Genomic DNA, 13841 nt, shown 5'->3' on the forward strand with positions numbered 1-13841 from the left:
CCGCAGCTGATTGGCTCAGCCGGCCCTTCCGCCCCGGCCCCGGCTGGAAGCGCGCGGCCTCGCCTCTGTCGCCGATTGGTCGGGGCGTTCCGTCCCCGCCCGCCGGGAGCAGTTTGGCGCGAAATCTGGGGGAGAAGAGCGGGAGGGAAGCGAAATGGCGGTCGGGCGGTACCATTATTCCGGCGTTGGGCGGGGGGTGGCAGAGGAAACCATTGCTGGCGAGGGGAGTGTGAGTTTCTTCGGAGAGCCCCGCCCCGGGTGGGGTGTGCTGAGAGACCGGGTGGGCCAGTGGGCAAGATGGTGCTGCGAAACGTGCCTTGTGCCCGGATGGTAATGGCTTTTTGTGGAACTATGAATTTAAATGAATGGTTGTTTTTGACAGGCTTTCCAGGCTCACTTTGTCCTTGTTTGGGCACAGGTTTTCTAAGGACACATGGTCTCTACTGACTGGTTACTGTTTTGGGCTAATGCCCATACTTGGAGGATGTTGCTCTTATTGCAGAAGTCTTGTGGCCAGGAAGGATATTTATCATAGATAAGCAGTGCTTCTGGAAGTTATAAGCGGAACTGTAACTTTGAGCAAGCGCCTTAATTAGGCAAAAATGGCAAGTAATTGGTACTGAGACACCAGTAGGACAAGAGGAAAGGGATTTCAACTAAAAGAGAGGAAATCCAGTTATCTCTTAGGGAGAAATTAATTACTCAGAAGGCTACGAGGCAGTGGCACAAGCTGCCCAGAGAAGCTGTTGTGCCCCATGCCTGGAGGTTCAAGGCCAGGTTGGATGGGGCCCTGGGCAGCCTGAGCTGGTGAGGGGCAGCCCTACCCACAGCACGGGTTTGGGGCTGGGTGGGCTTTATGGTCCCTTCCGACACAACCCATGATTTTTTTTCCACCTTGCTGGATTTGGCTGCGTGTGTGCCAGGTCCTGGCAGAGATTGGGATTGTGTAGCCGGCACCAAGGTCTGCTATTGCATGGCTGTTCCCGATCTGGTGGAGCTGTGAGGTGGGATCAAGGCCTGATGTATGCTTGGTATCTGGGCAGTCAAAAGTTAGAGGTACTTTGTACAACCACAGGACGTTGTTTTATTTCTGTAGGAGCTGAAGGTGTTGGAGAAGAGTGGGAACAGGGCTGGTTCTGAGAGCTCCCACCTCTCTGTTGTAACTGCTGCACACAAAGCTGGGAGGGAGGAAAGGCCCCTCCCACCTCCCCTTTAACAATGGGAAACGCCAGGCTTGAAGACTTCACATTGAATTTTATTATGTATATAAATTATATAATCAGATAAAAGAATGACACTGTATCTTCAACAACCATTGTCTACTTAAAAAAAAAAAAAAAAGGATAAAGAAAAATGATTGGAAGAAGATTTAACACAGACCTGCCAGTGTCATATAAAACAGGTCTATAGCCCACGGGAGCTGTGTGGCTCCACAGAAACAATGATCACAGTGTTATCTAGCAGTATTAAACATTGAGTAAACAGAGCTCCGGGAGCTGCATAGTTCTGAGGCAAGACAGGTGTCAAAACTGCATTTCTCATCCTGTGGGATTTTTGCAGATACTCTGTCGAATAATTGCAGCTCTTGGCTGTAGGTTTTAGGCTTTTCCATCCCTTGGTCCTGGCGGTGATGTTGTTAGTAAGTGAGGAGAGCTTGCAGCAAGCAAGGAAATGGCCTGGAGCCTCTCGCAGCACTCTGCTTTCTGGGGAGAAAGATCTCCAAATATTAGTGGCAGAGCTGAGATCACAGTGCGCAGTCGGAGGGAATTTCCCTTGGAAGGACTGGGGAAGGTGGATTAGTTCAGGGTGAGGGAAGGCCCGAAGAGAAGGTGAAGATCCTGCTCTCTCTCACTTGGCAAATAAGCCCACAGCGACTGTGGTGGCGATGAAGCCGAGCGCCAGGATCCACCGCACCAGGGGAGATGTGGTCAGCATGTCTGCCTGCATCCTGCTTGTCCTCTCGCTTTCCTTCCCAGCTGCTGGACCTGGTACAAATAAGAAAAAATGAGCAGATGAGGACAGCGAGAAGTAAGCTGCTCTCCCCAGTGCCAGAGAAGACCTGGTGAAGCTGTCCAGAAGAGGAAGAGAACCCAGAGCATGGTGAGAAATCAGTGGCAGAAGGTTCTTCTCTCTCAGGCCGGATGAAGCAAGGCAGCAGCCAGACCGACACATAGGTGTTACAAAGGTGCACAAGCCTTCTGCCTGCACTTGGTTGCAGGACTCTTCCCTTGTCTCCTCACTGGCTTAGAAATGCACTGCCCCACTTCTCAAGGGACTCATTCAGACCCCTGATGGGTGCGGGAGATAGCCGAGTAAATACTTAAGATAAATTTGTAAAGGGCATTTTGTCTCCCGTATCTCACTGATACAACTGGTTTAAGATTCTATGAATCATAGAATCCATAGAGTTCATAGAAATAGAATAATAGAATCACAGAATCATTAAGGTTGGAAAGACCACTAAGATCACCTAGTCCACCACCAGCTCATCCCCACGTGCCCACTGACCATGTCCTTAGTGCCACATCCAACGGTTCTGGAACACCTCCAGGGATGGTGACTCCACCACCTCCCTTTTCCAATGCATCACCTCTCTTTCTTAGTACACTAAACAAATAGTCACCCTGTACAACTCCAGAATGGAATTCCTCAGCCAACTACCTTTTTTTTTTTTTTTTTGGAAATTCCTATTTCTGTAGGCTTACTGGGAAAGGGGCAGCAAAGATTCATGGAGAAATTTTACTGCCCTTTCCAAAGTACTTGCTTTAAACTTCCTTAATGATGTGCAAGACCAGCATACTTTTCATTTTTTCCATGAGAAAACTGCTTCAATCCAACATGCACTGAAAAAATCTCCCTTTCAGCTTCAGAATGAGTAGATGATAAGGGCTTTCCTACTAGAAGCACATGTTATCAGGGAAACTGCTCTCTCCTGTCAACGTGTGAGCTTGCTCATAACTCACTCAACAAATCAGGCTCCATAAAAAGCAATTGCCTTTCTTGCTCAGGCTATGCCCAGTTCAGGATCAGCACTTGCCAGTAGGTGGAGATCTTAGCAAAACTGAGCCTGTAAAATCAGCCTGTAAATTCCCCACTCTTGAGCAGGCTATTTTTACCATCCAGAAAACCACACTTGTGCTAAACTCTGCACCCTTTTCCGGTGCTATTTTGAATAAACAACTCTGAAAGGCAAGGAAATGATCAGTGGAAGATTTGGACCAAAAAGACAAACTCAAGCAAGGCTGTATGCCCAGAACCTTTTGTCAGCATCCCAAATGCTGGGCCCAAAATTACAGTCTGTGCTTCTGTAAACTCAAGGCCAGGTTTCTCTGACTAATGAGCCTTACCATTGCTACAGCCTGTAAGGAGGAGAAAGGAGTGTCTTCTTGTACTGCTCCCTCACTGACACTATTTCTGGGAAACTCATGTATGCCATCCTTGCTCTGTCATGTCTAGAAGCGTTGCCCATACCATTACCCCTTGCACTATGTACTGGCTGCTGGTGAAGGCTGGTGTAAGCACCTCGCTTTCAGTTCTCAGTTGATTTCACAAACAACAGCAGAGGAAGGGAGGAGAGCCAAACCGCAAGTGGCAATGTTAAACACCTGCCTTTGGGAATGCCTTACCATTTTCATGCGATTTGTTAACGTTCCTCGTGCGAAGCTCTGCCTTCAGTTGCACAGCATGACCATTCTCCTGGCTCTGGGACACCAACTTCTGCAGCGCCTCAAACACCTGAGAAGTAAGAATGTTATCTCATTATGTGGCTTTTTCTCCTTTGCTTTCGCTGCTCTCCTTGCCCCTGCTCTAGACACTTTGGGAACTAAAGGAAGATAGAAGCTCTCAACCCAAGCTAAAGAATCATAGAATCGTTTGTTTTGGAAAGGACCATTGAAGATCATCTAGCCCAGCTCCCCTGCACCCCAGTCTCTTTGGGCTTTTTGCACAGAACAGGCCTGTGGGGTCTGCCTGTTCACTTTACAAGTAAGCTTCCAGGTAAGCAGAAGGCTATTGCACGTTCTGTTCAATCCCCAGAGGAGGAAGAAGAGCCTTTCAGAGACCTGCTGGTTGCTATGCTCACAGTCTGGACAAGTGCAGCCACCCAACACTAGGCTGCTGTAACCCACAACTTCCCGTAGGCTCGACAGCAGAAATACCGGCTTTGCCATCCTCTGTAGCTGTTATCTTATTTGGGAGAGGGTGTGGGCAGACAGGGCTGGCTGGTTGTTACTCACCTGTATATTTAGCAGGAATGCTTTTTTGGCTTCCTCCAAGACACTTTTCTTAGTAGCATGATCCATCTCGAGGGCATTCATGCGGGACCGATAGAGCTGTTTGAACTTGGTAGCATTGGAGACTCCATCGAAGGTGAAGAAAGCCAACCCTTCTCCAGTGCTTGGCAGCTGGAGAGCCTTTTGGGCAATTTTCTTCAGCACCTGCCCCCCAGACAGGTCTCCCAAATAGCGAGTGTAGGCATGGGCCACCAACAGCTCTGGATGCTTCTTGCCAACATAGTGGAGCCTCTCAACGTATTTCTGGGTAGCCTCAGGACATGGGATCTCTGCCCTCCAGTTGCTGCCATAGAAGTACTCCAAGTCTTTCTCTAGGGCAGCTTTCCGGTGCAGCTCCGCCGGAAAATAAACAGGAGCATAGACAGGGTTATCCTTGTTACGTTCAATCTCTTCCTCCAGAGCAGAGTAGATGAAGTACAGGGATGCTGTGACCAGCTGAAACAGAAGAGGATGAGCTACAGATGCATCTGTCTGCTTTTGGGACAAATCCCACTAATAAAAAAGTTACTCATGCACACACCCAGCATTACGCTATGCAGCATATCTGTTATGTCGCAGGTTTCCTGTGTGGCAAATGGAGATGCAAGGGGCAGTGAAGGCATCCAGCCCATTTCCAGCAGATGCTGGCCTTACCTACCCTTAAAAGCTGCTGCCTTCGCTTACAACTTAGAGTTCTCCCAGCTTGACATAATGCAAGCTTAAACCACACCTCATCTGTTCTCTTCATCCCCCCAGTCAACACAGAGAGCATTCCCAAAGGCACATTTCTTGGTGCACAGTTCCAATCTGAATACTTACAGGTGGATGTGATTTCCGTCTGTGGGACCCTGTGAGATGACAACCCACCCCGCCAACGTTGCAACCAACTTGTCCTGCTGGCAGCCCACCATCCTGGGAATGGAGGCACCCCTTCGCCTCATTCAGCCTTGGAAGAGGGGATGCCTCTTTTGTTGCCCCAAGGAGATAGGATGTATGGGACGGGAAGCATCTGAAAGATGCCTTTGTGAAGGATCACTGTGCAGCTATGCGCTCATCCCTCTGTTTTGAAACCACTGTTATTGTTTTTCCCAGCTTACATGCTATTTTCCTTTATCTGCCAGCTTCTCCACATGGCATAAGACAATCTGGCTGTGTTCTTCCCTTCCATGGGCATTCTGTTTGTACAGGCTGTGCTCATATCTGTACCTACACCACTTCTTGCTTACACTGAAATCCCTTATCGGCAGCAAAGTGTAGAACATGGAGGTACAGGTGAGTCAGGTTTGGGGGAATTAGAGAGAAAGCAGTTTGCTCTCCCAATAGAGCGATCAGTACCGCAGGAATTATTTCAGCTTTTTGCCATTGCAAACAGGACTTTGATACACACACCCAGGCAGTGGCTTTGTTGTAGAAACTGATATTCAGATCCTAAGAGTCACATGTCAGGGCAGGTAAATGGGTTTGCCAAGAAAGTAAATAAGAAAAAAAAAGGTGTTTTTAAATAATAACTCGTTATCCAGCTTACTGGAAGCGAAACAGAAACATTGCCCAACCAATGAAGAAAAATTAACTTGGCCAGTTGTTTTAAGTGGTTCAGTGGGAAAGGTGGCTTTTGAAAACTGCTATTGCTTTTCAAAGCCCAGTGTCACGTCCCACTTCCCATCACTGGGTAAATATTTCCTAGGAAACCGAGCTGTGCTCCTGAATCTCAGAGGCCTTTCTTCATCACCAACTTGTCTCAAAGTCCAATGCCCAACGAGTGCCCCATTCCTAACAGCAGGAAGTCAGCACCTGCCACTGAACTCATGCTTGACTAAGTGCTGTGAATACAACCTGTCAGAAATAAATGGCCTAATTTCTGTTCTCGTGGATTTATTTATCAAGGAGCCATTCGACAACAAAGCAATTAAACCATGGGTTGGATTGCTGGCTGTTATTTGCAAAGTTGTGCATCAGGTCCTCTGGCCTCCCGGGAATTTCTTACCCAGGTGTTTGCTTTGTTTTTGCTCACGGCTTTGTTACGTGGCTCAGATCCATCCTGTTCCTAGCCAGGATAGATGCAGACTTGTACCGGCATATAGCTCTTACATTTCAAGAAAAGCAACAGGCTCCTACCTGCTGGCAGCAGATACAGCTTGCTCCAACTCATTCTGCCTTAGAGCAATTGTTCCTGATCCCAGCTCTGCTGTAACCCCAGTGACAGCTAAAACACTGTCAAGTGTGGTGCCAGAGATGATCTCACAGCCTCACTTCATTGCTATTCCATCATTATTTCTAGCTGTAAACGCTTAGAGCATTCTAAATTCAGTATGCTCCATTCATAGAATCACAGAACCATTAAGGTTGGAAAAGACCTCTAAGATCACCCAGTCCAACCTCCAGCCCATCCCCACCATGCCCACTGACCACGTCCCTCAGTGCCACATCCACACGGTTCTGGAACACCTCCAGGGATGGTGACTCCACCACCTCCCTGGGCAGCCTGTGCCACTGCAGCACCGCTCTTTTGGAGGAGAAATGTTTCCCCATATCCAATCTGAACCAATATCTGCCCACTGTATTAACTACATGTGCCAGTAATTAACGCATAGACCCCAAGCAGCTCTGTCGTGCTGTTACAGCCTACCTTGAACTCGTGGAGGGACACCTGTCCCTTCTGGAAGTTCTTCATGAAGGGTGTGTTCTCCGCCTGCTCGTGCACCTCCTTGGTGGCTTCCTTCAGGAGCTCCGACAGGTCCTGGGACATGCTGGGCGGGGGAGAGCAGCAAGACAGATTATCAGCGCTGTTGCTCTAGCTCCAGCCAAAGGGACCTTAAGAAAAGGGGGAGCCGGGGACAGCAGGAGAAGGAGCAGAGCCGCGGATAGCAACGCCGGCATTCCGCCCGCCATCCTGAGCGGGGAGCACCGCCAGGACGCATCCAGAGGTGGGAGGAGGAGCGCGCCTGAAAGCAGGGGAGAACACAAACTGCTGGCTGAGCGCTTCCGTCTCTTCCCCGTCCCGATCTCACCTTTCAGCGCTGTGTGGCTGCGAAGTTTCCATGCTTCTCCTCCTTGTCTCGAGCCTGTTTCCCCTGTTGTTTCCTCGCTTGAGCTCTCCCCCCTCTCCCGGGACTCGAAGCGCTGCGCTTTGTAGCCCGACTCCTGCTCCCAGCTTTATACAGGCGGGCCACGTGAGCAGCACAGCCGCTGACCTCATGTGAGGCTTCTTGCAACACGCTGCACTTCCCTTTCCACTGCTGTGCCCCCCAGCCCCCGGGGACGGCTGGGAGAGCAGGAGGAATTCACCCCTGTGACAGCTCAGCACCAGCAAGGGGATGCAGCTTCTGCAGCATCTGTCCTAAAAAGAGACCGGTGTCAGTGTTTTATCACCTTCGGCTGTGAGCATCTTCAGAGCCTCTAAAGGCACGGGGAGCTTTGCTGCCTATGGGATGAGGAGCTTTGAACTGTGGGGTGGGAACATCCCTGCTTCGTCGAAGGGAGCACAGCAGGGACCCTTAAAGCTCAGCCCTGCCCAAAAGGACTCGGAGGTACTGGTGGATGGCAGCTGCACATGAGCCAGCAGTGTGCCCTCACAGCCCAGAAAGCCAACTGTGTCCTGGGCTGCATCCAAGGGAATGTGGCCAGCAGAAAGAGGGAGGTGATCCTGCCCTTCTGCTCTGTGCTGGTGAGACCTCACCTGGAGTACTGCGTCCAGATGTGGTCCCCTCTGTACAGGAGAGACATGGATCTGCTGGAGCGCATCCAGAGGAGGGCCACAAAAATGGTCCAAGGGATGGAACACCTCTCTGAGAGGACAGGCTGAGAGAGCTGGGGCTGTTCAGCCTGGAGAAGAGAAGGCTTCTGGGAGGCTTCAGTATCTAAAGGTCCTTTCAATATCTGATTGCGCTGTAGGTATTCCTGATCATTGCAGGGGATTTGGACCAGATGGCCTTTAAAGGTCCCTTCCAACTCAAATGATTCTATGATTCCATGACGCTATGATTCTTTCCACACGCTGCACAGGTGTGCCTGCATTGATGCACAAATATATGCTTTCCTTTCTCCCTTACACAACAGAAATAGTGAATTGGCACGGCAGGTGGGCCCTGCTGTGAGCACCATTGTGTGCGAGGTGATAGAGGACAGCAGTCCATCCCCACAATACCCTGGGGATTATCACATCTGCCAAGGTGTGATGCAGGGCTTGGAGAAATCGAGGCAGGCTGCAGATATTTGCAGTGGCAAATAGTTTCTCTGATTTAGGACAGGAGAGTTGGACAAGGTGCTCCCGCTAGTTGTTGGCTGCTCCGCTGTTTTGTCTGCTGCATCAGCCAAGGAGGCAGCCCGCAGATGTAGTGGGGCCCCTCTTCCATCTGGAGCTATGCTGGAAGCTCAGCTAACCAGGACGGGAGATGCATCATTCATCTGTGCTTTGGGAAAGCACAAATTCTGCCTCGGGGCCAAAAGAGTGGGGCACTTAAAGCCATCATTGCTCCGCTGCTGTGGGCTGGAAGGGAAGAACAGGGAGGGGTGTCTACTGTCTATCTGTCCCCTGGCTTTGGGTGGGCCTCATGTGTCCTCTGCACAGCTGGGCTCGGTGCTGTGGGTTGGAGTGGCCTGGAGGGATTGTGCACACACGGCTCTGTGTGGGGCTGACATCTGGCGACTGTGCACACTCAGGAAGGATTACTCAGCGCTCCCAGCCTGACTCAGCCATGCTTTTCCTGTCTTACTCTGCTCTTTAAAGCTACAGAGCATTCTAGCAAAAGCTAGCTCTTACCCCCAGGCCACTTACTGCTTATTTTGCTATTGGGTAAAATGTATTTATTGGAATGTCCGAGTCTTTGAAGCAAGTGTGAGAAAGCCCTTAACATCCCTTGGCCCTTAGAAAGAGGCCAGTCCTGCCTGAAGACATCAATGCCATTTTTGCCACTGGACTAGCTCTGAAATGAGCACTTTCCACTGGCATCACGTGCTTGCAGCACAGTTTTCACTTCTTTCAGTGAGCCCTATTTGGACATGGGAAGCTGGAACACACTGAGCCTATAGTTCTGCTGGGGGGAAGAAGGAAAGATATGAAACTGAATGATATTATTAGTTATATGAGTGTGAAATAATATGGAAAACTACCCTCCCTAAACTATATTCCTCCTTTCATCCATGTTCTGCAGCTTCACTTCTTCCTAAGGACTTTTGAGCTGCATTTAGGCCAATGCTTTTGCTCCATCTGCCTGCTCCCCAAAAGCCACATGCTTGGACGCACTTAAAGATGTGTCTAAAATGTCCTCCTCCTTACTTTTCCTGCAGGGCAGAGGTAGATGGGGAGGTGAGACTCAGGAGAAGGGAGTGGATATCCCATTGTGTCATTGCCAGTGTTGGTAGTGCCAGTGTTGGTAGGGCACTTCTTCCCAGGAAGAACTCCAACTTTTTCAAAGAGTCACAGAATCACAGAATCACTAAAGTTGGAAAAGACCTCTAAGATCACCTGGTCCACTGCCAGCCCATCCCCACAATACCCACTGACCAGGTCCCTCTGTACCATATCCACATGGTTCTGGAACACCTCCAGGGACGGTGACTGCACCACCTCCCTGGGCAGCCTGTGCCACTGCAGCACCACTCTTTCAGAGAAGATATTTTTCCTAATATCCAACTTGAACCTCCCCTAGCGCAACTTGAGGCCATTACCTCTCATCCTATCACCTATTTTTGCTCTGAGGTGTCCTCCAGTGTACCATCTTCTGCATCTGGGCCTTTGCCTTCTTCTGAGATGGTCACAGGAGACAAGGTCACAAGAGCCAAGGCACAGCTCACTCCTCTGTGAGCAATTCCGTGGGATCAGGGAAGCACGCCATGCCCCAGGCCTGGTTTCTGCCTGACTTGGTTGGGCTTACTGGAGGTGGAGAGGCTGTGAGGCCAGGTTCCTCAGTCCAAAAAAGCTCGGAAGCTTTGCAGCGAGATGGAGGGAGAACTGAAAGCAGGCTGTCATCAGTTTTGCAGTTGCTGGGCTGGAGCTTTTCTGGCTTCTGCAGTGAGGGCTTGCATTGCTTCCTCTCTACTTTTGCTGTGCTTTCACTGATCAGTGGCTGCACAGTGCCGGAGGGGACGGTGTTGTGTGGGACTACTGCTGAGTTTGCCTGGGGGATTTGTAGGAAGATAAATCAAGCAGCCTGAGGCTGATATTTGTGATAGTGATGGGCTTACATACCTCTATCCGCCTGCCTGAGTCTTTGAGAAAATGTTTAAGTCATGGGATGGGTTAGAGGAATGTTTAACGGCAAAAGAAATCACTGAGGAGTCAGTGCTGCCATCAGGGGAAGGGAAATCAAAAGGGACAGACTCTTTAGCAGGATCTGTTAGAATAGGACAAGGGGAAATGATTTCAAACTAAAATAGGGGAGATTTAGGTTGAATATAATAAAGAAGTTTTTTCTAGTATAAGTAGTGAAGCACTGGAGCATGTCACCCAGAGAGGTGATGGATGCTCCATCCCTGGAGACACCCAAGGTCAGCCTGGAGGGGCTCTGAGCACCCTGATGTAGCTGTAGGTACCCCTGTTCATTGCCAACTCAGGAGAGTTGGACTAGATGATCTTTTAAAGGTCCCTTCCAACTTAAATAATTCTATCATTCTAAGATTTTCCTCTTTATGGACTAACAGCTTGTCCTGACCATAGGTTTCACAGTCAGAACCCTCTGGTTACACCATCTGCCCCAGAGTACAAAGTTCTCCTGCCTTCTGGAAGCACTGCTCCTCATTTGGCTCTGGTGCATTACTTCTCAGCAGCTTGGCTGGCGCAAGGAGGAACCGCCTGATCACAGCCAGTCTTGGCCAGCAAGGAGGGAACTAATGGAGGACCAAAACCATGACACAGCAGAATTCAGCCTGGCTGGGAGGGGGGCTGACTCAGCAACCAGATCTTGCTGTGTAATGGAGCGGGAAAAACCCCACGCAGCTGCGATACGCACGTACAGCTACTTGTGGAAGGAAAGAGTCACTGCTAGATCCCACAGGACGTGCTGTGTGCTAATTCGTGTTTACCAAAAGGAGGCTGCCCTGGCAGAACAGATTGTGCTCGCTGCCCTCAGCGCAGAACAACCCAAACCCAGGTCAAAGATACAGGTGGAGCACAGCGGGTGGGAGCATCAAGATCCACGGGGTCCTCCTTGTGGGGCTGTGGTGGTGGCACCTCTGGGGAACAGATGCTGCTGCTCTGCACAGACCCCGTGCAGTGGCCTCAGAGACGGATGTGGTGGGGGATGGACGTGTGTGCTGTATTCTCAGGGTGACAGAAACAGGAAGCGGCGATTACAATACGCATTGTTCCAGATGCATGGATAAGGGCTTCCCCTGGGGCTTGGTGCTGGTGGGGATCTGGGGCTGGGGTCAGTGAGCCACAGGGAGGTATGGAAGGGAGCAAGGCAGCTAGCAAATACAAACCCTATATAGCCCTACGTGAAGCAAAGTACACCCTGATTGAGACATGGGCACGCTGCGAGCGGCTGCATTTGAGAACTCGCATGTAGGCATGAGCTGGACTTTGTATCGCAGCTCAGTGGAGGGGAGGAGACAGACTGGAAACCAAGTTCTGCAAAGAGTGAAACCCCACTGTACCCCACTGCTTCCAACACCCCACTACGTGGCTCCCAAATGGAGTACAGGAGATGCACTTCCCCTGCAGTGCTGTGGGGCTGGGGTTTATTTCTGGAGATTTCTCCGGTCATCCTGAGGAATGGGAGCAGGGCCAGGAACAACAGCTGCAACCTCAGCACAGCGTGTGGAAGCCGCCCTCCTGATAAACAGCTTCACGTGGCCTCTCTCTGCCATGACTCAGCAACTAAGAGCCCCTCTGCAGCAGCCAGAAACATTGCTCAGCAAAATCCAGTGGCCTGGCGTGACCCTGACTCAGCAGAATGGCCTCTCCGGGAAAGGGTGAGTCAGCATCTGTGGGAGCTCCCACCCCACGGGCTATGAGGCTTGAGGGTCTGACCCAGAACGTAGGTGATGCTGGAGCCCTGACCCCAGGACTGGGACAGATCCTGCTCCTTATGGGGGAAACTGGGGCACAGATGGGGTGTGGGATGAGTGCCTGCTTCACTGTCAGAACACACAGAGACACAGGGAGCGCGAAGGAGCTTTTTATTTCAGAGCTGGCACACAGAGTATGCTAAACTTAAGGGGCTGATCCAAGGCATAGCCTGTTTTGCCCCTTCCCCTTCCTTTTTCTTCATTTCACAGAATCACAGAATCACAGAGTGGCCAGGGTTGGAAGGGACCTCAACGATCATGAATCTCCAACCCCCCTGACACATGCAGGGCCACCAATCTCCAATTCAATACTAGACCAGGCTGCCCGGGGCCCCATCCAACCTGGCCTTGAACACCTCCAAGGATGGGGCATCCACAACCTCTCTGGGCAGCCTGTTCCAGCACCTCACCACTCTCTCTGTAAAGAACTTCCCCCTGACATCCAACCTAAATCTTCCCTCCCTCAACTTAGAACCATTTCCCCTTGTCCTGCTGTTATCTACCCTTTCAAAGAGTTGATTCCCCTGCTGTTTGTAGGCTCCCTTTAGGTACTGAATGGCTGCAATGAGGTCACCCTGCAGCCTTCTTTTCTCCAGGCTAAACAAGCCCAGCTCCCTCATCTTGTCTTCACAGGGGAGGTGCTCCAGTCCCCTGGTCATCTTCGTGGCTCTCCTCTGGACCCTCTCCAACAGCTAACATTTATTGCAAAAAAAAAAATCACTCCAGGGCAGGTAGGTGAGACTGTTTCCTAACCCTGATGCTGCTTACAGGGGCTTTCATTTGAAAGCAGAAAACTAATGAGGAGAAATAGGCCCTGATCTGGTTTGCCAGGTGAGAAGGCAGCTGGCACATAACTACGGAGCAGGGACATTTGAGTCCCAGCTTCCTCCTGCATTTTGGGGCAGGGTTTGGTTTCAGAGAGCCCATGTGCTGTGACCAGTGCGACAGAGCAGGAACATCCCCTTTTTTGGAAAAAGCAGACATCTCCCATGGCTTCTCCCATGAGGAAGCTGGTCCCTCTGTGTGGCAGAGCATCCTTGCCTTCATGCCCAAACCGTGTTTGGAATGGCAAGCCCTCAGGACTGTGGCCACAGCTCTTAACCTAATAATCATAGAATCAAAGAATATCCCTAGTTGGAAAGGACCTGTAAGGATTATCAAGTCCAACTCTTGGCTCCACACAGGACTGCCTAAAAATCAGACTGGGTGCTTGATGCATCTCAGGACATTCTGGGTGCTGGGGCAAGGGCAAATCCTGCCACTCTCACCTGCTTCCAGCTCCATCGCCTCTTCCAACCCCACTAACAGAGGGAAGTGACCTCAGCCCACACAGGCCAAGTCAGCTGCAGCTCCAGGCACTCCTGCTCACAAGGTTTTGCAAGAAGATGGCACAAAGCAAATGGGAAGTTTTCTTTCTGAAAGTCCACACTCCTAAATCCCTGCTTCCTTGCTCAGGTTTTGCTGTTGCTGCCATGCACCTCCTTCTTGGTCACCTCCATTTCCTTGCTCCTGAGCACTGGAGCACCTACTTTTCTCCCTGCATTTTTGCATATTTGCCTGTCT

At 50.6% G+C, this 13841-nt stretch overlaps 1 protein-coding gene across 1 annotated transcript; it reads right to left on the minus strand.

Annotated features, from left to right (window-relative positions):
- Window positions 1-1234: 1234 nt before the first annotated feature.
- HMOX1 (heme oxygenase 1) lies at window positions 1235-7429 on the minus strand. The gene is made up of 5 exons (XM_003202341.4): window positions 7280-7429; window positions 6898-7018; window positions 4236-4727; window positions 3627-3735; window positions 1235-1985 (listed from the first exon to the last, which is right to left on the minus strand). The coding sequence occupies exons 1-5, from the start codon at window positions 7309-7311 to the stop codon at window positions 1849-1851; spliced, it is 891 nt and encodes a 296-aa protein (XP_003202389.1). The 5' UTR covers window positions 7312-7429; the 3' UTR covers window positions 1235-1848.
- Between the last annotated feature and the right edge of the window lie 6412 nt (window positions 7430-13841).

This window comes from Meleagris gallopavo, chromosome 1 (genome assembly GCF_000146605.3).
Source record: "Meleagris gallopavo isolate NT-WF06-2002-E0010 breed Aviagen turkey brand Nicholas breeding stock chromosome 1, Turkey_5.1, whole genome shotgun sequence".
Lineage (NCBI taxonomy): Eukaryota > Metazoa > Chordata > Aves > Galliformes > Phasianidae > Meleagris > Meleagris gallopavo.

Coding starts and splice junctions, on each gene's coding strand:
- HMOX1 (XM_003202341.4), bottom strand. CDS start 7,311: ATGGAAACTTCGCAGCCACACAGCGCTGAAAG. Junction 4,728..6,897: donor TGTCCCTCCACGAGTTCAAG/GTAGGCTGTAAC, acceptor CTTCTGTTTCAG/CTGGTCACAGCATCCCTGTA. Junction 3,736..4,235: donor CATTCCTGCTAAATATACAG/GTGAGTAACAAC, acceptor CTTACTTCTCAG/GTGTTTGAGGCGCTGCAGAA.